This window comes from Manis javanica, chromosome 15, assembly GCF_040802235.1.
Source record: "Manis javanica isolate MJ-LG chromosome 15, MJ_LKY, whole genome shotgun sequence".
NCBI classification, from domain to species: Eukaryota; Metazoa; Chordata; class Mammalia; order Pholidota; family Manidae; genus Manis; species Manis javanica.
This window is the reverse complement of record NC_133170.1, coordinates 30,911,621-30,933,282: the sequence shown is the minus strand read 5'-3', so window position 1 is coordinate 30,933,282 and position 21,662 is coordinate 30,911,621. Positions and strand designations below refer to the sequence as shown.

Below are 21,662 nucleotides of genomic sequence, written 5' to 3'. Positions count from 1 at the left end.
TACTAGTAGTTATTTCTTCATCATTCTGTAAGAATGGTTCCTATCTGATTAACTTTTTAAAATTAACTCTTGGTTTTGTTTTATTCTCTGATTTCGGACTTATTATCTATTACTCTCCATCTTATTGTTTCTTTGGATTTAATTCTGTTGCTCTTTTTCTAATTTCCTGATTTGAATACTTAGCTTATTTACTTTCATTCTTTTTTCCTGATAAGTATGTTAAAAACTAAAATTTTTCTCTAAATATTATGTTACAGCCCACAGATTTTCTTCTGCTCTCTATTCAATATTTCTCCTTTAACCTAAGAGCCACTTAGTACATTTTCAGATTCCAGACTTATTTTGGTTCTGTGCTGCAATTCTTCATTGCTGATTTCTAATTTGGCTGCATAAGGGATCCTTGTGACTTTGATTCTAGAGAATTTTGAGGTTTCCTCTATGACCTAGTACCTCTTTTCAGTAAGATCTTAAAAATATTGCATATTCTTCATCTTTTAATACAAGATTTACATAGTACCTACTAGTTTGAACATATAATTGTTTATCTTTGGTCAAATACTAATGACCAACCAACTACAACTCCCCACTGTTGCTTTATACACTTAAAAGCAATGTTGCTGTGCATTAATGCTTACAACCACTGTATTTTCCTGATCTACTGTTTCTTTTATAAGTAACATTGCAGTGTGCTTTTTAACTTCTTCGCCTTAAAAGATAATTAATGTTAACATAAAGCAGGTTGAAGGTTTTGGGAGGCATATTTTCTTTTTTATTTTCTCAATGTTTTCTATTCTTTTAAATTTTGATATTTCCTCTTGTCTTATGCTTAACTCTTACTGACAGTTTATTTCTGTATCTTATTTTTTAGCCCAACTGAAACATATTTTGATTTAGTTCACTGTATTTACTGCCTTTCCCATTATTCATAAGTATTTCAGCTAAAACTTCTCACTGTGTCTACTTACCATCTTATTTCTCCTCAAACCTCCAACCCCACCCCATTCTTTTCTATCATCCTCTGGGGACATTAAGTTTTATACTGATGGTCTGCAACTTATACATTCTGTTTTTATTCTCGTGCTGTATTAACACTCATACTTACACTTACATTTTCATGTCATTTTCTTAAGCTTATCATTAACTACACCTCCCCAAACACGACACTGCTCCATCACTACTGTGAATGGGGTGGACTAGTAGGGGCAGAAAGCAAGCCCCCTAGGTCAGAAAGCCTCTGGTGTAATAACATGTACCTCTCCTTTGCCAACACTCTTTTTCTAAAGCAATTTTCTACTCAGGGATAGACAGAATTTGGAGAGAAGAAGGAGCACTCAGAACTTGGTCAGTCCACCATCTCAAACTGGCTTGAAATCACAATAATGTTACTCTGCAGCACCTACCCACACTCCTACCACAAAATTCCTTTGAGGCTATACACTGCTAACAGTGGTGACAGGGCAGTGAGCCAGCTAGAACAATCTGAGAGAGAACAGTCACTTGAAAAATACCCCAAACCATCACATGGCACCAAATCCTCTTTATTCTGAGCAGTTGTTTCATATATACACACATGTAACAGATTCCTCAGAGGGAGGCAATATGACCAAAGATGTAAGTTTTAGAGTTTTAATTGTTTAGGTTCTGAATCCTGTAGTCAGGAAATTAATCATGTAACCACAATATCTCTAGGGTCAATGCAGTCATCTATAAAATGTTACAAGAAGTCTTAATTTTTATAAGATTATTGTGAGGATTAACTGAGTAAATGAAAGAAAATACATGCCCCTGCATGGTACACAGAAAGCATTCAATGTTAGGCATTACCTTACATAGAGTTTCAATTATGAAAAGACCAGATGATCTCCAAAGTACACTCAAGTCCTAAGAATGTAATACTAACTCTAAGTATACTGTGGAAGTCAGAATTCTAGCTTGAAGAAGACAGCAGACCGGGGCACTGGTTGGGACTCTGAGCGGAAAGCGCATGGCAAACAACAGCTCAGAATCTCCAGTGCCTGAACGCCCCAAAACAAGGCTGTTCTTTACTTTGTTCTAGATGCTGACCCCAACTCAACTGTGGAAGAAGAACCACTTTCTCTGTCACTAAGATAAGATATGGATGGTAACGTTCTCCTATAATAAACAGAATTTCAAAACTCAGTTTCTTGGAGAAGAAAAAAGTGGTACTATCTGAGGCAGTTAAGGTCTCCATCATTTCAATTCACTGACAAAACTAGCTCTGCCAGAAAATAAATTGAACAGAGGGCCCATGGTATGTCATCAAGATTTAGAAACAGAAAAATGGGCATAAAATAGAAAATTTCCTGAAAATATCATAAACAATATCTGAAGTCCCAGGGTTACGAGTAAGATTGGCCACAAGTGCCAATCAAAAGTAAAGTGCTACTTTAAAATTTTACATGATTCTCAACTATAAAAGCAAGACCATACTTATCTTGTCTAACCCATACCTTTAATCCAAAGATCAAATAAAATCATAGGGGGAAAATAGAAGTACTTATAAACTCTAAGGTTTTTCTTTTTAACTTTAACCCACTGATATTTAATATTTCTTTCCAAATTCAGACAATAACTACATAAGTAAACATCTATTAATATAGCTATATATAAATAGAAACATATTATACATAATATATACCATATATTATATATAGTAATACATGATATATATTATAATACATAAATATTAGATACGTACATAATGTAATTCCACACAGCCTTAAAAAGTATTCTCATTTACAAATGAGGAAATGGAGGATTAAAAAGTAAAGTACTTCATCCAAGGTCACATAACTAATAAACATAGAGAGTTACATTTCAAGCCTAGTTCTGACTCCAAAGCCCATGCTTCTAACCAACACTACTACATCCAGACCACCTCTGTAAAGGTAAACAGATTAAGAGATATTCATAAAATAGTAGCAATTCCATAGATTTTGTATATTGTACATTGTACACTGCCCAACACAAGAAAGCTTCATTCCCTGAACCGTGAACAGGAAGAAAATCAGGTCTTTTCCCCTATCCCTTTTTTCCTTAAATTACTTAAAAGAAGTTTTTAACTCCTTGATCCATGTCCTTTCTCATATGTGTTTAATTTAGTGATTTGAGAGTTAGATCAAAGTCTAGGCTAGCTGGAGAGAAAAGGACAAAATCAATTAAGAGCATATTATAAAAACATGTGAGAATTTTCAAAGAGTTGGTTCAAACTGCCTTTTATTAGGCTCTACCACATAAGTTGCTTTGGAAAAACTGACTCTTGAAAAGTGTCACCATAGTAATCTAAGAAAAAAATGTGAATGCTAATAAACAGGCATATTACATTTATATAATCATCCCAAATTCAAAAAAGGAAGTTAGCTTTTATACTGTTATCTACTGGAATGAATGGTTATATTTGAGCAGTTGTCCTAGTAACTTACAGGGATAATCACTGAAACTCAGTTATACCCACAATGGCTAACAACAAATATAAAAACCATTCAAGAATGACCACAACTACAGTCTTTGTTCTCTGTGGTACAAGAAACTAATCACAAGTCCATCTGTGTGAGACCTAGCTAATAAGAACGTTATTTGAGAGGGGTACAAAGGAGAAGGATGGATTGCCAAGGGAAAAAGTCATTTATTAGACTGTGACAAGCTTTTAAATGTTTGCATTATCAGTAACCAATCGCCTGCTTCTCTGGTTCGCACACCTGCCACTTCATCCTAACCTGGATGTGGGCTCATGTCTGAAACACTGGCACCCTCTTCTGACTCTTTTGTTGTACTGCATGTACACCAGTTACTGCAGTTAAAAAGGCTAATAAAGTTATAAATTAGTAAGTTTGCAGGTAACATTCTCCAGATAATTTTTTATTTGCAATTCCCTGAATAAACCTAAATTTAGTTTAATAAAAATATGAAAGAGCAGATCTTCTAAATAAAATGTATGCCAATGAAAAGAAAACCAACTACTTTCTCTTACCATTTTTAACAGTTTATGTACATTAGCTGATTTAATTACAATTATAATGATGACAATAACTAACAGGCCTTTGTGTCAAACACCAGGCATGAATAAACTAGCTTAATCCTAACAACAAACTTATAAGGTCAACATGCCTATTCTCTTCATTTTACAGATATGAAAAGTAAAGCACAATGAAGTTAAATAACATGCCCAGAATCATGCCCATGGGATTAAGTAGTAAAGCTAAATTCCAAACTCAGTAACTCTGATTCCAGAGCCAAAACCTTATTTATACCCAAAATATCCTTGTGAGGTGAAATGGGGCTTATGTCATGATAAAGTAAACATTACTGAAATAGAAAAAAGCACAGCTTGTAAGGAAAATTACAAATACATCTTCCACATCTCTCATTTTCAACAAAGTCTCAAACTGTGCAAAAATGAAATAGCACAGGAAATAGTTTCAGTCGTTTCCCCATTCCTCACTTGAAGGTTTGGATTTTCTGGGTCTTAGATGTTCTTATGCATTCTTTTAACTCCTATTCCTTTTTTCCATCAAACCGGACCTTTATTTACCTAGGTCTGGATCTTTAAGAAAAAAAGCTAATCCACATTGTATGCTTTGTTTTTCTTCTATAAAACAGAACTACTTACCTATTTCTACCTAAATTCTCTATTTCACTGAGATCTTTAAGAAACATATACATTAAGACAGTAAATTCCAATAGCATCATTAATACCTTCTCTTTCATCATGGCAAATATGATAGATTCTTATATGTCTAGAATTATTTAGCTATATTGCTATCTGAAATCAGAGCTCACAGGCAGGATAATCTAAGATTTCTAAAAATACTAACTTCATTTCAAGCAGGACATGAAGGCACGTTGCCTGATGATCTGTAGTTCCAAATGAGATTTACCTAGCATCTAGATTCTATAGTGTACCCACTTAAGCTATACATAGCATCAAAATCTAAGAACCTTAAATAATCCAAATATAGGGTAACCAAGCACACTGCTATAGATGACCAAAAGATTCACAATGGTTGAGAACAAAAGCGTCATTGAGATTTCTCTTTCACAACTATCTTTTCATTTCATGTTAGTTTAAGGTATACTTAGAAGTACAGACTTAATGAAAGTCCAAAGTATTAAAAACATATGAAGTGCACCAGTTGTAATTTGCTAGATCTGAGAACAACTAAAACAAGATGGTTACATTTTAGTATAATACCTAATCACTATCCTAAAAATTAATCGTAACATTATTCATATCACCCGAATCTAAACATAACAAAAACAGCACAGCTAGTATACATGAAAAGATGCCCAGGAATCAACTCCCTGCAAATTACAGAATTCTTTTTACCTCGGTCTGTAGGATGGCAGCCCGCTGTTCCTTAGCAGTCAAGGACTCCTTCAGCACTTCGATGTGTTGCTTACTGTCTGAGAACTGGTTCGTGAGTGTTTCTAGCTTTGTCTGTAGGGCTAGTAGTTCTGTATCCTTTCTAGACAGCTCCTGCTTCACCTGACCAATCTAGAGAAGAAAATAAGATTCTGTAAGGAGAAAAGAAATGAAACTACCACCTTTGACTTGGAACTTTGACAGATTGGAGTCACAAGATAGGAAATGAAATGCAGCACTAATTTTACGACAGGACAGAATTCATCTTTTTGCATCATCTAATTTTGGATACCCACCTCCACACCCCGCAAAATAACAAAGTCATTCAACAAATAGGGAAATTACTGGTTTTCCTTTATACTGTCTCCTCAACATTCTTTAAAACCCTTAGAAAAGGAATGAAGAAAGAAAAATCCCAATTCAATTAGAATACTGTGAGACAGCAGCAAGCATCTGAACACCATTGTGCTGATATAACACAGTTTTCATTATTAAGTCAGACCTCTTCAGAACATAAAGCAAGATTAGTGTAGGCATAATAAAGAAGGAAAAAAAGAAACATCCTAGCATTGACATTTAAATTCAAAAGCTGCAGTGCTGTATTTTTTGTTTTTTAACATTCTCAAACAAAAGTTTAGATGAAATCCTTATCTTAAAAAGCCACTTTCAGTGTTATAAGGAATTATAAACATGTGCTTTTTAAAAATCCTGTAATTTTGATGAGTTAGGAGTACTAACCTAAAAAAAATTCCACCTGCAAAGTTGTATCACCTACAACATGACATAACAACTAAATGGATAAAAGGATATGATCTAAATATAGAGCATAAAAATCACATTCTGTAAGATTCTACATGTGTAATTTGAATTTGAACTGCTTTGACAGAGTAATCTATCAATAGATGCCACTCATTCTCCCACAAATTTCTCTCACCTTAACTTAGAAAAGATTTCATTTCAAACATCTCCTTTATGTTTCCTCTGTTTTCCTAAGAAATTTTCAAATAGTCTTTTTATCCTAAATGGAAGTCAGCTAAACAGAAATCCCATCTGCTTTTACACCCTACCATCTACTGCCTACCAAGGCAGCTGTGCACTGAAAGACAGGTTATGAGAAATATAAATTTAACAAGAAGTCAGTAATTTCAATATCACTGATGAAATGAAGAGTACTTTTTATTTTTTTAATTGAATGTATCTTAATTTTAATACTTTAGGTATAAGGGTCAAGGCTTTTGAGAATAATTTCCCATGAGAAAGTATGAAATAAATATTACTTTAATTAAAATTAGACTTTAAAGAAGCACTAAAATTCCTAATTTACTCTGCTGCTGCAGGAAGACAAGCACTGTTCTCTTATGTATGAAATGTATTCACAGATACAGTTATTCACTCATGTAACAAATATTTCTGTATGCTTATTGTACATAAAACACTTGAGAATACTAAGAATATCAGTGTAAGACAATCAGAAATGACAGCTACTTCCATCTGTAATACAGATATGTACCCAGGAGTTACTACATACTGCAATGGTGTGGCATCTTTCACAACATCTCTTTACCAATAAAAAACACACATTAGTGTTATCCCATCCTTTACATACAGACTGTGCTAAAAACTCATTTATTGTATGAATGAATATTCAGGAGAAATGTTCAAAATGTTATCAGCTCCTCAGCTAAAGAACTATGGTCTAAAGATTAAACAGATTTCCTGGTACCTCTAAAACATGATCAAATAAATAGAAAATATCCATTTTCCTCATTATCTGCATTATTAAATAATCTTCAAATAATCCTAAATTGACCATAAAGACTGAGAAAGGGAAGGAAATATTCTAAATGGAAAGCAGAGTTTAGAAACACAAATTTTCCTTAAAAGTTAGGAGCGTAAGGCTTTGCAGTCAATGACACATAAAGATGAGTACATCTTTGCATAATCAGTAACATGGAGAAAGTAAACTAATGCTATTACATTGTTTAGAGATTAAATAATGTATGGAATGTGCTTAGTCTATTGTTTAATATAACAATGAAATGATCAATAATAGCTAAGGAAAAAAAAGTTACAGATCAACTTCTCTGTAACTCCTCTGTGTGACAATACAGTTAACCTAAACCAAAATTAGACCCTTTAAGACAAAATACTTCACTTTCTATCTATACTATTTTCTATCACTATACTATGAAGCAGTTCATAAACAGCAAACACTTCAGATTAACACGTTTTTTTTTAATGCTGCATTCCTATCTCATCCCACAACTATTTTCAGAAGCAGTTTTTTCAGACAAAAATGTGTGTGACATATGGTGTGCATGGCCTATTGTAGGGAGGTAGAGTGAAGAGCTTACCAACACAGGTGTAGAACCAGACTGCATGTGTTAAAGTCAAACTCTGCCTCTTGTTAGCTGTGCTTCTTAAGGACCACTCTCTTACTTCAGTTTCCTCATGTTCAATTGGGATTAATAAGATACCTACATTAGAAGGTTATAAAATGCTTGTAATAAGTGCTCAACTGTTAGCTATTTTATTACTTTATTCTTTTATTGTATTTTGAAGTGGAACTTTAAGTTCACTAGACAGAAGATGGAGCTAGATTTAGAGACTTCACAAAGTTCTGCACTAATTCTAATTCACTAGGTTAACTCTAAATAAGTTAATCACTTTCTATACATCTATTCTAAAGAAAGTAACATTTGTTTCAACATCAGCTAGAAGGGACTTAAAAGATTTCTACATATGAAGGTAAAGCACTTTACTCAAGAACTCCTAATTCAAAAGAGTAGATCTTAAGAGCTCTCATCACAAGAAGAAAAAAATTGCAACCGTGTATGGTAAGGGATATTAACTAGGCTTATTGTGTAGATCATTGTACAATATATATAAAATATCAAATTGTTATACACTGAAATCAATATAAAGTTACATGTCAATTATACTTCCGTTAAGAGAAAAAAAATTTCAGATCCAAATAAATAGAGGTGACGGACCCAGAACACCTGCATGTGCCTATACCACAAAAGAAGGTGATGACCATTCGTACACATCAACAAGTACCTATAATGGCAAAGAGGTTGAGAAAACACAAGCTTTGAAGAACCATCCATCCAGTGACAGAAGCAAAAATGAAGAACCAGGTACAGGGCTTCCAGAACATCTGAGGGCTCACTACACACAAAGTGATGTATGGGTCAAACTGGGAACAGGAGTCAGTTAAAGAGCAGAGCAGGCTGGTTAGTGCTAGTATTGGGCAAAGCTGCCAACCATAGAGAGTGAAAGTGTAAGCCACCCAGAAGCCAGAAGAGCCAGCAGGGTCCCACTGTGGGCACACTGCACACAGAGAGTAAATCTTACGGCAAAGACCTCAGCCTGGAGACCAGCCGCTCTCTTTTTCAGCTCCTCCCCTTGAGCCTCTTTCGAATTTAGCTCCTCCTTCAGTTGCTCTACCTGTCACGAAATTGTTATTCTTTTTCACTTATGTGTCAACTTGGGTCTTCTTACCTGCTTTTGAGCCAGAGCAGTAACTGGAAATAACAATAGCTTATATAACACAATCAAATCTGTTCCCCTAATTCCTTCTTCAAAGTACCCTAGACAGTTTGTCTATTTCACAGGGTTTCTTAATCGACTAAAATGTGCTAATCAGCAAATGGAAAGCAGGGCGAAAAACACCAACTAATAGAAAGTTGGACGTGTGAATTTTTAAGTTCTAAAATTGATAACAGATTCTTAAAATAATACAGGAATATTCTACAGAGTTACATGCCAGTTGTGGGTTCCAAGGCAAGAACCTGGCAACTGGAAAGAGGGAATTGTAACTGTATCATTCTTTCAGTTTACAGTTCTGAGAAACTGGGGAACCAATACAATTGGGATGGAGGAGTACTTATTTTTTAGATAATACTTTATAATTATAATTGTGATTTTTAATTATTTGGTAAATTGATAACAAACTTGGTTAACTGATACCTGTAATAGACTAAATCCTTCAATGTGCCTAGTTTATAGAATCAAATTAAAATGACTTTCGATATAAGGAAGGAATAATGTGGCTGAGTTTATACACAGACTGACATGTCTCACTGGCACCTATCTTACTGTACAAATACCTGTACATGGGAAACAATACGCCTACAAATGGATCTTCCCCAAAGAATAGAACAAAGGATTTTCCTTTATGGAACTGTACTTGAAGGGAAAATGTGATTTCATTTAAGTCATTTCAGGTTAAAAAGGCAAGAGGTGGAATGGGCGGAACTAGGTTCAGCCTATTAGGGTTTTGACTTTTAAAATACTTCACAAGAAGTAACCTGATGTCTCACATAATGAAAAAAAAAAAAGCTCATGTGGATATAATTCTACTAAATCACCTCATAAGTACTGACAGTTATAAAATGCTAAACTGTAACAAAATGTAACAGCCTCCTACGGGCTATACAACATCAGTAATTGTTACTTTAATTCTGGGAAATTCCATTTGAAAGAATTACATTAGAGGTAGCCTTCCCTGTAGTTTGATAAAAAAGTGTGAAGTTCTTCATCATCACTAAGGAAGTACGAATGTGTATCAATTTTTCAAGCCACTTTTAAAAATCACACTGTCATATAACATTACCTTATTTTTCATAAATTTAGAATGGCTTCGATACAGTTCCATTTGCTTCATTTCCTCCTCCCGTTCTTCAGTACTCAAAGCCCCATTTGATTTCAGCATCTGAATCTCCTCTTCTAAGTCTCTGAGCCCACGCTCCATAGAGGAAATTTTTGAATCCTAAAGATAATAGAAGATTTAGACATGAAAATATTCATTAAGAAAAAATCAGAAAAGTTAAACAACCTCTCTTTCCAGATGTTAAATTTAATAAAGATAATCAAGTATGTAGAAAAATTGCTGTGTAGCACTGGTGCCTTGCTTCTAAAAATATATCCTTTATGACCATTTGGGTGGGAGCAGGAGAGACACATCTAAAAAATTATTTTTTTTCTACCCTTTCCCTCCATTTTGCACCCGTCTGATTAAAGTTGAGACAATTAAACAATAAACAAGAAACAATGGAAAAGTGGTTAAAGTTTTTATGGTCAAAATTTCTACTGAAAAATTTTTTAATAGTAACAGTAAAACGTTTTCTGGCTGAAAAGAGTAAGTACCCTGAAAAGAGTAAGAGGGTTTCGAAGATTTATACAATAACATCCCATTGCAGAAAAAGGGATGATTAATTACAATAACAGCTACTGTTTCTATTAGTAACCTCATTTTCTGTACTTCTCCACACATTTGAAATATTTCATAATAATTTTTAAAAAGAAATAACATTCTTCTTGTAAATATATCATCACCACCACAAATACCACTTCCTAGACATCCTTTTATATTACATTTCTTGGTTTTGTTTGTCAAAGTATCTAGTTTGTACCCATATTACTGTAGATGTCATCAATTACAGAAAAACTCCCACATAGAATATTTTTATGTCTGTAGTTTCATATCTATTCAACCAAACAAAGACTTCTTAAAGAGCATAAATTAAGTATAGCTTTCTTTTATTTGGATTTTTATAGAAACCACTCCTTAAATAATTTTCAGACTGAGTTCCTTTTGCACTTTGTAAGAGGTTTTCAGGATAAACTTCCCTTGCTATCGTAATTCTTAAAACATGCAGAAAAAAGTTAAAGGGTTTATCATCAGGCAATAACAACTTGCTGTTTTTGGCTTGGGGATAGTAAAAAGATGTACGCCTCTGTCTTCCATTGTATTAACTTTGACATATCACCAGAAAAATTTTCTTTTACAAATCTATACATATTAAACTTACATTTTATTCAAAATGAATGTACAGAATTAATACACACAAGAGATATTCTAAACCTAAACCAGAATTTTGATGTAGTCATTTAAAGTTTCCGGGCCTCAGGCAATCTCTTGGCCCATGAAGAAGAAATAAACTACAATTGACCATTGAACAACAACAGGGGTTGGAAAGCTGACCCGCCCACACAGTCAAAAATCCACATACTTTTTTTATTAAAGTATCAATGATACACACTCTTACGAAGGTTTCACACGAAAAACAATGTGGTTACTACATTCATCCATATTATCAAGTCAGCCCCATAACCCGTTGAAGTCCCTGTCCATCAGTGTAGTAAGATGCCACAGAGTCACTACTTGCCTTCTCTGTGTTACACTGTCTTCCTGCTGATCTCCCACACACAATGGGTACCAATCATAATACTCCTCAATCACCTTTTCCCTCCCTCCTCACCCGCTCTCCCCCACCCCTCCCCTTTAGTAACCGATAGTCCTTTCTTAGTCTGTGAGTCTGCTGCTGTTTGTTCCCTCGGTCTTCCTTCATTGTTACACTCCGCAAATGAGGGAACTAATGTGGTACTTGTCTTTCTCCGCCTGGCTTATAATATCCTCCAGCTCCATCCATGTTATTGCAAAAGGTAGGATTTGTTTTCTTCTTATGCCTGAACAGTATTCCATTGTGTATATATATACCACATCATTTTTGTCCATTCATCTACTGATGGACACTTAGGTTGCTTCCATATCTAGGCTATTATAAATACTGCTGCAATAAACAGGGGTGCATATGCCTTTTTGAATCGGAAAACTTGTTTTCTTTTGATAAATTCCTAGGAATGGAATTACTGGGTCAAATGGTATTTGTATTTTCAGTTTTCTGAGGAAACTTCATATTGCTTTCCACAATCGCTGAATTAATTTACATTCCCAAAAGAGGTGTAGGAGGATTCCCCTTTCTCCGCATCCTTACCAGCATTTCTTGTACCTACTCTTTTCGATGTTGGCCATCCTAACTGGTGTGAGGGGATGTCTCATTGGGGTTTTAATTTGCATTTCCCTGATAATTAGAAATGTGGAGCACCTTTTCATGTGCCTGTCGGCCATCTGAATTTCTTCTTTGGAGAAGTGTCTGTTCAGATCCTCTACCCAGTTTTTAATAGGGGTATTTACTTTTTGGGTGTTGAAGCGTGTAAGTTCTTTATATATTTTGGATGTTAACCCATTTTCGGATATGTCATTTACAAACATGTTCTCACAGACTGTAGGATGTCTTTTTGTTCTGCTCATGGTATCCTTTCCTATACATAAGTTTTTAGCTTTAGTCCCATTTGTTCATTTTTGCTTTTGTCTCCCTTGCCTGAGGGGTTGTGTTCAGGAAAAAGTTGCTCAAGTTTATATTTAAAAGATTTTTGCCAGAATTCAAAATGGTGGCATGAGAGGTGAGACAGAGAACACCTTCAAAAACCACATATAGTATGAAAATATACTTAATACAACTAATCCTAAAACAGCAACAGGAAAGAAGACTGCAACACACCGCATACACCTGGAGAACAGAGCAGACCTCAGGAAACAGGGTAACATACCAAAGCCTTGATCTGGCAGTACCCAAGCCCTTCCCTAACCCAAGCTCACCAGCGGGAGGAAGAGAAAAGGAGTGGGGAGTGGGTGGAAGCCTAGAACTGCTGAACATGCAGCTCTGGAGATCTGCTCTACAACACAACCCTACATTGTGTGGTGCTATGGAGGTTGGTGGGGCTGGGGAGATGCGACAGGCAGAGTGCTTCAGAAACTGAGATTCAGGCCATTTGTGGAGGATGGGGATCCACATCCGGCCACTCTGGGACAAAAGAAACGCGGGCGGTCTGAGAAGCTTCCTAGCAGCGAGAGGACTGCTGAAGGGGTAGGGTCTACATGGAGCTTCCCACGTGGGACAAGGGATAGGTGGACAAGGTTCTTGGGCACACTCTGCCAAGCAGGTTGGGAACTTTCGCGAACTTCAGGGGCTCCATCCCCTTGGCTGGCTACTCAGCTCCGAGGCCCCCCACTGTGACATGCATCCAGCTCTGTCTTCTTCCTGGCCTACCGGCACCAGATTGCAAACCAGCAGACATTGCGCCAGCATCAGGACAGTCAGAGGGAGGCCACACCTACAACAGTTAGAGACGGAAAGCACAGAGACTTATACCTGCCTGCTCAGTCCAGACTCTGACACTGGAGAAACGCACGGCACCCAGGAATCAGGAAACAGCTCTTTCCTCTCCCCAGGGACCAGTACCAGGTCCCTGTGACCCCCAACCTCACTCCAGGGGATTAGCAGATCCAGAGACTAGGCCTTCTGGGCACTAGACAGTGCCACATAAAAATATGAAACGTCAAAGAAACAAGGTTCAGGCCAAAATCTCACAAACCCCAGAAAAAGGCCAAATAAAACCGAACTCACCAATCTTCCTGAAAGACAGTGCAAAATAAAAATCATAAACATGCTCATGGATGTACAGAAAAATATCCGAGAACTCTGGGAAGAATTTAAGATAGAGATTCAATCATTAAGATATTTCATATCTGAAATGAAACATACAATGGAGGGATTTAAAAGCATATTCGATAACAGTAGAAGAGATGGTATGTGTGACCATGCCAAACAGAACAATATTCAAGTTATAGGGGTACCAGAAGAAGAAGAGAGAAAAAGGGACAGAAACTATTATTGATGAGGCAATTGCTGAAAACTTCCCCCTTCTGGGGAAGGAGATAGTCTCTCTGGACATGGAGATTCACAGATCTCCAAACAGAAGGAATGCAAGGAAGACAAAACCAAGACATAATAATTAAAACAGCAAAGATTAAGGATAGACACACTGTGAAAAGCAGCTACAGAGAGAAAAATGAACACATACAAAGAAAAACTCATCAAGCTATCATCAGATTTCTCAACAGAAACCTTACAGGCAGAAAGGAGTGACATAATACATTTAATGCAATGAAAAACAAGGTCCTTGAACCAAGAATACTCTACCCAGCAGGTTATCATTTATGAATTTGAAGAAGGTATTAAACACTTTTCAGATAAGCAAAAGCTGAGAGAATTTAGCTCCCACAAACCACCTCCACAGTGCACTTTGGAGGGACTGCTATATATTGAAGTAACCCTAAGGTTAAATAGCTGTAACCAGGAGTAATAAAACCAGAGCAAAGTAGAACAATTCATTACTAAACAGATGCAAAATCAAATCAACTACCTCCAAAGTCAATCAACAGATAGACAAAGAGTACAGAATATGATAAATAATATATGAAGAATGGAGGAGGAAGAAAAAGGAGAAAAAAAAAGAACCTTTAGGTTGTGTAATAACAGCGTACTAAGTGAGTTAAATTAAACTGTTAGACAGTAAGGGAATTACCCTTGAACTTTGGTAACCAAGAATTTAAAGCCTGCAATAGCAATAAGTACATACCTATCAATAATCACCATAAATGGAAATGGTCTGAATGCACCAATCAAAATATGTAGTCACTTAATGGATTAAAAAAACAAGACCAGTCTACATGCTGCATACAAGAGAATCACTTCAAACACAAAGACATACACTGAATGAAAGTAAAGGGATGGAAAAAGATATTTCATGCGACGAAAAGGGAGAAAAAAGCAGGAGTTGCAGTACGTGTATCAGACAAAACATAGACTTCAAAACAAAAAAAGTAACAAGAAACAAGGAAGACATTACATAATGATAAAAGGGTCAGTCCAAAAAGAGGACATAACCATTATAAATATCTAACCACCCAACACAAAAGATCACCTACATATGTGAACACTAACAGAATTAAAGGGGGAAATAGAATGGAATGCATTCATTTTAGGAGACTTCAACACACCACTCACTTTAAAGGACAGATCAACCAGAGAGAAAAATAAGTAGAGACAGAGGCACTGAACAACGTATTAGAACAGATGGACCTAAAGGACATCTAAAGAACACTCCATCCAAAAGTAACAGGATACACAGTCTTCTCAAGGGCACATGGAACATTTTCCAGAATAGATCCCACTCTAGGCCACAAAAAGAGCTTGAAATTATACCAACCAGCTTCTCAGACAACAAAAAAGATTTGGAATTATACCAACCAGCTTCTCAGACAACAAAGGTATGAAACTAGAAAAAAATTATACAAAGAAAATGAAAAAGGCAACAAACTCATGGAGGCATAATAACATGCTCCTAAATAATCAATGGATCAATGACCAAATAAAAACGGAGATCAAGAAATATATGGAGACAAATGACAACAACAATTCAACACCGCAAAATCTGCAGGATGCAGCGAAGATCATACTAAGGGACAAGTATATTGCAATACAGGCCTACCTAAGGAAAGAAGAACGATCCCAAATGTACGGTCTAAACTCACAATTAATGAAACTACAAAAAGGAAGAACAAATGAGGCCCAAAGTCAGTAGAAGAAAGGGACAAAACAAAGATTAGAACAGAAATAAATAAAATTGAGAAGAATAAAATACAATAAATCAATGAAGGCAGGAGATGGTTTTTTTGAGAAAATGAAAAGAGATAAACACTGAGCCAGACTTATCGAGAAAAAGAGAGTCTACACACATAATAAGAATCAGAAATTAGAAAAGAAAAAATCACCAAAGAGAACACAGAAATACAAAAAATTATTAGAGAATACTATGAAATATTATATGCTACCAAACGATAACCTGGAAGAAATATACAACTTTTTAGAAAAATACAACCTTCCAAAGCTGACTCAGAAAGAAACAGAAAATCTGAATAGACCAAATACCAGCAAGGAAATTGAATTGGTAATTGAAAAACTGAGAACAAAACTCCCTGAACCATGGTTTCACTGCTGAAAATTATCAAGCATTTAGTGAAGACCTAAAATCCATCCTCCTCAAAGTTTTCCAAAGAGTACAAGAGGATGGAATACTTCCGAACTCATTCAACAAAGCCAACATTACTCTAATACCAAAACCAGGCAAAGACAACACAAAAAAAAGGAAATTACAGACGAATATCACTGATGAATATAGATGCAAAAATACTAAACAAAACATTAGCAAACTGAATTAAAAAATACATCAAAAAGATCATCCATCATGATCAAGTGGAATTAATCCCAGGGATATAGGGATGGTACAACATTTGAAAATCCATCAACATTATCCACCACATCAACAAAAAAAAGGACAAAAACAACAATTATCTCCAAAGATATTGAAAAAGCATTCGACAAAATTCAACATCCATCCATAATAAAAACTCTCAACAAATTGGGTATAGAGGGCAAGTATCTCAACATAATAAAGCCCATATATGACAAACCTACAACCAACATTATACTTAACAGCGAGAAGTTGAAAGCTTTTCCTTTAAGATCAGGAACAAGACAAGGATGCCCACTCTTCCCACTTTTATTCAACATAGTACTGGAGGTCCTAGCCACGGCAATTAGACATAAAAATAATAAAAGGGATCCAGATTGGCAAGGAAGAAGTCAGCCTGTCCCTGTTTGCAGATGACATGATATTTACATAAAAAACCCTAAAGAATCCAATCCAAAACTACTAGATCTAATATCTGAATTCAGCAAAGTTGCAGGATACAAAATTAATACACAGGAATCTGTGGCATTCCTATATACTTATGATGAACTAGAAGAAAGAGAAATTAGAAAAACAATTCCATTCACAATAGCATCAAAAAGAATAAAATACCTAGGAATAAACCTAACCAAGGAAGTGACAGACCTATACTGCGAAAACTACAGGATACTCGGGAGAGAAATTAAACATGATACCAATAAATGGAAACACATCCCATGCTCATGGATAGAAAGAATTAGTATTGTCAAAATGGCCATCCTGCCTAAAGCAATCTACAGATTCAATGCAGTGCCTATCAAAATACCAACAGCATTCTGCAACAAACTAGAGAAAAATCATTCTAAAATTCATATGGAACCATAAAAGACCCAGAATAACCAAAGCAATCCTGAGAAGGAAGAATAAAGCAGGGTGAATTATGCTCCCTGACTTCAAGTTCTACTACAAAGCCACAGTAATCAAAATAATTTGGTACTGGCACAAGAACAGACCGATAGACCAATGGAACAGGCTAGGGAGCCCTCATATAAACCCAACCATATATGGTCAATTAATATATAATAAAGGAGCCATGGATATACAATGGGGAAATGACAGCCTCATCAACAGCTGGTGGTGGGAAAATGGACAGCTACATGAAAGAGAATGAAACTGGATTATTGTCTTACCCCAAACAGAAAAGTAAACTTGAAATGGATCAAACACCTGAATGTTAGTAATGAAACTATAAAACTTGTAGAAGAAAACATAGGCAAAAATCTCTTAAATATAAAAATGAGCAACTTTTTCCTGAATGCAAATCCTCGGGCACAGGAAACAAAGACAAAAATGAACAAATGGGACTACATCATGATAAAAAGCTTCTGTAAAGCAAAGGACACTATCAGTAGAACAAAAAGGCATCCTACAGTATGGAAGAATATATTTGTAAAGACATATCTGACACGGGGTTAACATCCAAATACATAAAGAACTCATATGCCTTAACACCCAAAAGGCAAATAACCCTATTAAAAAATGGGTGGAGGATCTGAACAGACACTTCTCCAAAGAAGAAATTCAGATGGCCAACAGGCACATGAAAAGATGCTCCACGTCATTGATTATGAGGGAAATGCAAATTAAAACGATAATGAGATATCACCTCACACCAGTTAGGATGGCCAACATAGAAAAGAATAGGAACAACAAATGCTGGAGAGGATGCAGAGAAAGGGGAACCCTCCTACACTGCTGGTGGGAATGTAAGCTAGTTCAACCATTGTGGAAAGCAGTATGGAGGTTCCTCAAAAAAACTCAAAATAGAAATACCATTTGACCCAGTAATTCCACTACTAGGAATTTACCTAAAGAAGGCAGTTTCCCAGTCTCAAAAAGACATATGCACCCCTATGTTTACCGCAGCACTATTTACAATAGCCAAGAAATGGAAGCAACTTAAGTGTCCATCAGTCCATAAATGGATTAGGAAGATGTGATACATATACATAATGGAATATCATTCAGCCATAAGAAGAAAACAAATCCTACCATTTGCAACAACATGGAACTAAAGGGTATTATGCTCAGTGAAATAAGCCAGGCGGAGAAAGACAGTACCAAATGATTACATTCATCTGTGGATCATAAGAACAAAGCAAAAGCTGAAGGAACAAAATAGTAGCAGACTCACAGAACCCAAGAATGGACTAACAGTTGTGAAAGGGAAAGGGACTAGGGGTGGTGGGTAGTAAGGGAGGGATAAGGAGAATAAGGAGTATTACGATTAGCTCACATACTGTAGCAGGGGGGCACAGAGAAGGCAGTATAGCACAGAGAAGACAAGTAGTGATTCTATAGCATCTTACTATGCTGATGGACAGTGACTGTAATGGGGTATGTGGTAGGGACTTGATAATGTGGGAAATCTAGTAATCACAATGTTGCTCATGTAATTGTACATTAATGATACCAAAATAAAATAAATAAGTAAATTTTACAATAAAGAGATTTTGCCTCTATTTTCTTCTAAGAGTTTTATGTTTTCATGACTTACATTCAGGTATTTCATCTATTTTGATTTTACTTTTGTGTATGGAGTTAGACAATATCCAGTTTCATTCTCTTACATGTAGCTGTCCAGTAATGCCAACACAAGTTGTTAAAGAGGCCGTCATTTTCCCTTTATCATATATTAATTGACCATATAAGGTTGGGTTTATACCTGGGATCTCTATTTTGTTCCATTAATCTATGTGTCTATTCTTGTGCCAGGACCAAATTGTCTTGATTACTGTGGCTTTGCAGTAGAGCTTGAAGTCAGGGAGCATAATGCCTCCAGCTTTATGCCTCCTTCTCAGGATTTCTTTGGCTATTTGGGGACTTTTGTGGTTCCATATGAATTTTAGAACTATTTGCTCTAGTTCATTGAAAAATGCCATTCATATTTTGATAGGGATTGCATTTGATCTGTAGGTTGCTTTAGTCAGGATGACCATTTTTTTTTACTTAAAACAATTTTTTATTAAGGTATTATTGATATACAAAGACAATTTTTTTAATTATAAAAACTTAAGAGTCCGTTACTGTATCAGCATTCCACAAAGCACATTTCAGAGATGCTGGAGTAAATTATTTACAATATATTATTTATCAGGTTGTACTTATTAAAATTCTATAGAAATTCATTTTTTTTTTTGAGAGGGCATCTCTCATATTTATTGATCAAATGGTTGTTAACAACAATAAAATTCTGTATGGGGGGTCAATGTTCAATGCACTATCATTAATCCATCTCAAGCCTAATTCTCGTCAGTCTCCAATCTTCTGAAGCATAATGAACAAGTTCTTACATGGTGAATGAATTCTTACATAGTGAATAAGTTCTTACATGGTGAACAGTACAAGGGCATTCATCACAGAAACTTTTGGTTTTGATCATGCATTATGAACTATAAACAATCAGGTCAAATATGAATATTCGTTTGATTTTTATACTTGATTTATATGTGGATCCCACATTTCTCCCTTTATTATTATTATTATTTTTATTTTTAATAAAATGCTGAAGTAGTAGGTAGATGCAAGATAAAGTTAGAAAACATAGTTTAGTGTTGTAAGAGAGCAATTGTAGATGAACAGGTGTGTGCCTGTAGACTATGTGCTAATCCGAGCTAGACAAGGGCAATAAAACATCCACGGATGCAGAAGCTTTCTCTCAAAACAGGGGGTGGGGGGCGAGGGGTGAGGTTCTAAGCTTCACCACTGTTGTTCCCCGATTTCTCACCTGATGGCCCCCCTGCGACTGTGCCTGTCTTAGGTTGTTCCTCCCTTGAGGAAAGGATGGCCATTTTGACTATATTAATTCTTCCTATCCATGAGCACAGAATGTGTTTCCATTTATTGGTATCTTCTTTAATTTCTCTAATGAGTGTCTTGGAGTTTTCAGGGTATAGGTCTTTCACTTCCTTGGTTAGGTCTATTCCTAGGCATTTTATTCTTTTTTATAAAATTGTGAATGGGATTGTTTTCCTGATTAATCTTTCTGCTAGTTCATCGTTAGCATATAGGAATACAAGAGATTTCTGTGTATTAATTTTGTATCCTGAAACTTTGATAAATTATTAGTTCTAGTTGTTCTGGGGTGGATTCTTTAGGGTTTTCTATGTACAATATCATGTCATCTGCAAACAGTGACAGTTTAACTTCTTCCTTAACAATATCTTTTATTTCTTTGTGCTGTCTGATTGCCAGGGCTACAACCTCCAGAACTATGTTGCATAAAAGTGGGGAGAGTGGACATCCTTGTTTTGTTCCTGATCTTAAAGGAAAAGCTTTCAGCTTCTCGTTGTTAAGGATGATGTTCGCTGTGGGTCTGTCATATATGGCATTTATTATTTTGAGGTACTTTCCCTCTATACCCATTTTGTTGAGAGTTTTTATCATGAATGGATGTTGAATTTTGTTGAATGGTTTTTCAGGATCTATGGAGATGATCGTGTGGTTTTTGTCGTTCTTTTTGTTGATGGGGTAGATGATCTTGATGAATTTTCTAATATTGTACCATCCTTGCATCCCTAGAATAAATCCTACTTGATCATGATGGATGACCTTTATGAATTAGTTTTTTAATTTGATTTGCTAATATTTTGCTGAGTATTTTTGCATGTATGTTCATCAAGGTTATTGGTCTGTAATTTTCTTTTATTGTGGTGGTGTTGCCTAGTTTTCATATTAGAGTGATGCTCGCCTCATAAAATGAGTTTGGAAGTATTCCCTCTTCTACATTTTGGAAAACTTTAAGGAGGTTGGTTATTAGGTCTTCACTATATGTTGGATAAAGTTCAATGGTGAAGGCATCTGGTCCAGGGGTTTTGTTCTTAGGTACTTTTTTGATTACCAATTCAATTTCATTGCTGATAATTGGTCTGTTCAGATTTCTGTTTCTTCCTGGGTCAGCCTTGGAAGTTTGTATTTTTCTAGAAAGTTATCCATTTCCTCTAGGTTATCCAGTTTGCTGGCATATAATTTTTCATAGTATTCTCTAATAATTCTTTGTATTTCTGTGGTATCCATACTCATTTTTAACTTTCTCATTTCTGATTCTGTTTATGTGTGTACATTCTCTTTTTTCCTTAATCAGTCTGGCTAGGGAGTTATTTTATTTTCTCAATGAACCAGAACCTGTTTTCATTGATCCTTTCTATTGTTTTATTCTTGTTGATTTAATTTATTTCTGCTCTAATCTTCATTATGTCTCTCTTTCCACTGACTTTGGGCCTCATTTGTTCTTTTTCTAATTTCGTTAATTGTGAGTTTAAACTGTTCATATGAGACTGTTCTTCTTTCCTGAGGT

The 21,662-nt window shown here is 35.6% G+C and overlaps 1 protein-coding gene across 17 annotated transcripts in view; it reads right to left on the bottom strand.

Annotated features, from left to right (window-relative positions):
* The window catches only part of ERC1 (ELKS/RAB6-interacting/CAST family member 1), a 724,558-nt gene that overhangs the window by 542,127 nt on the left and 160,769 nt on the right, over positions 1-21,662 (bottom strand). For 12 of the 17 annotated variants that reach the window (XM_073222497.1, XM_073222500.1, XM_073222503.1 and 9 more), the window contains 3 exons: positions 10,002-10,157; positions 8,741-8,833; positions 5,348-5,515 (listed from right to left, as the gene is read on the bottom strand). In XM_073222497.1, coding sequence (XP_073078598.1) covers positions 5,348-5,515; positions 8,741-8,833; positions 10,002-10,157 — 417 coding nt within the window. The remainder of the gene's footprint in view (positions 1-5,347; positions 5,516-8,740; positions 8,834-10,001; positions 10,158-21,662) is intronic. The other 5 variants (XM_073222502.1, XM_073222504.1, XM_073222505.1 and 2 more) reach the window with 2 other exon arrangements.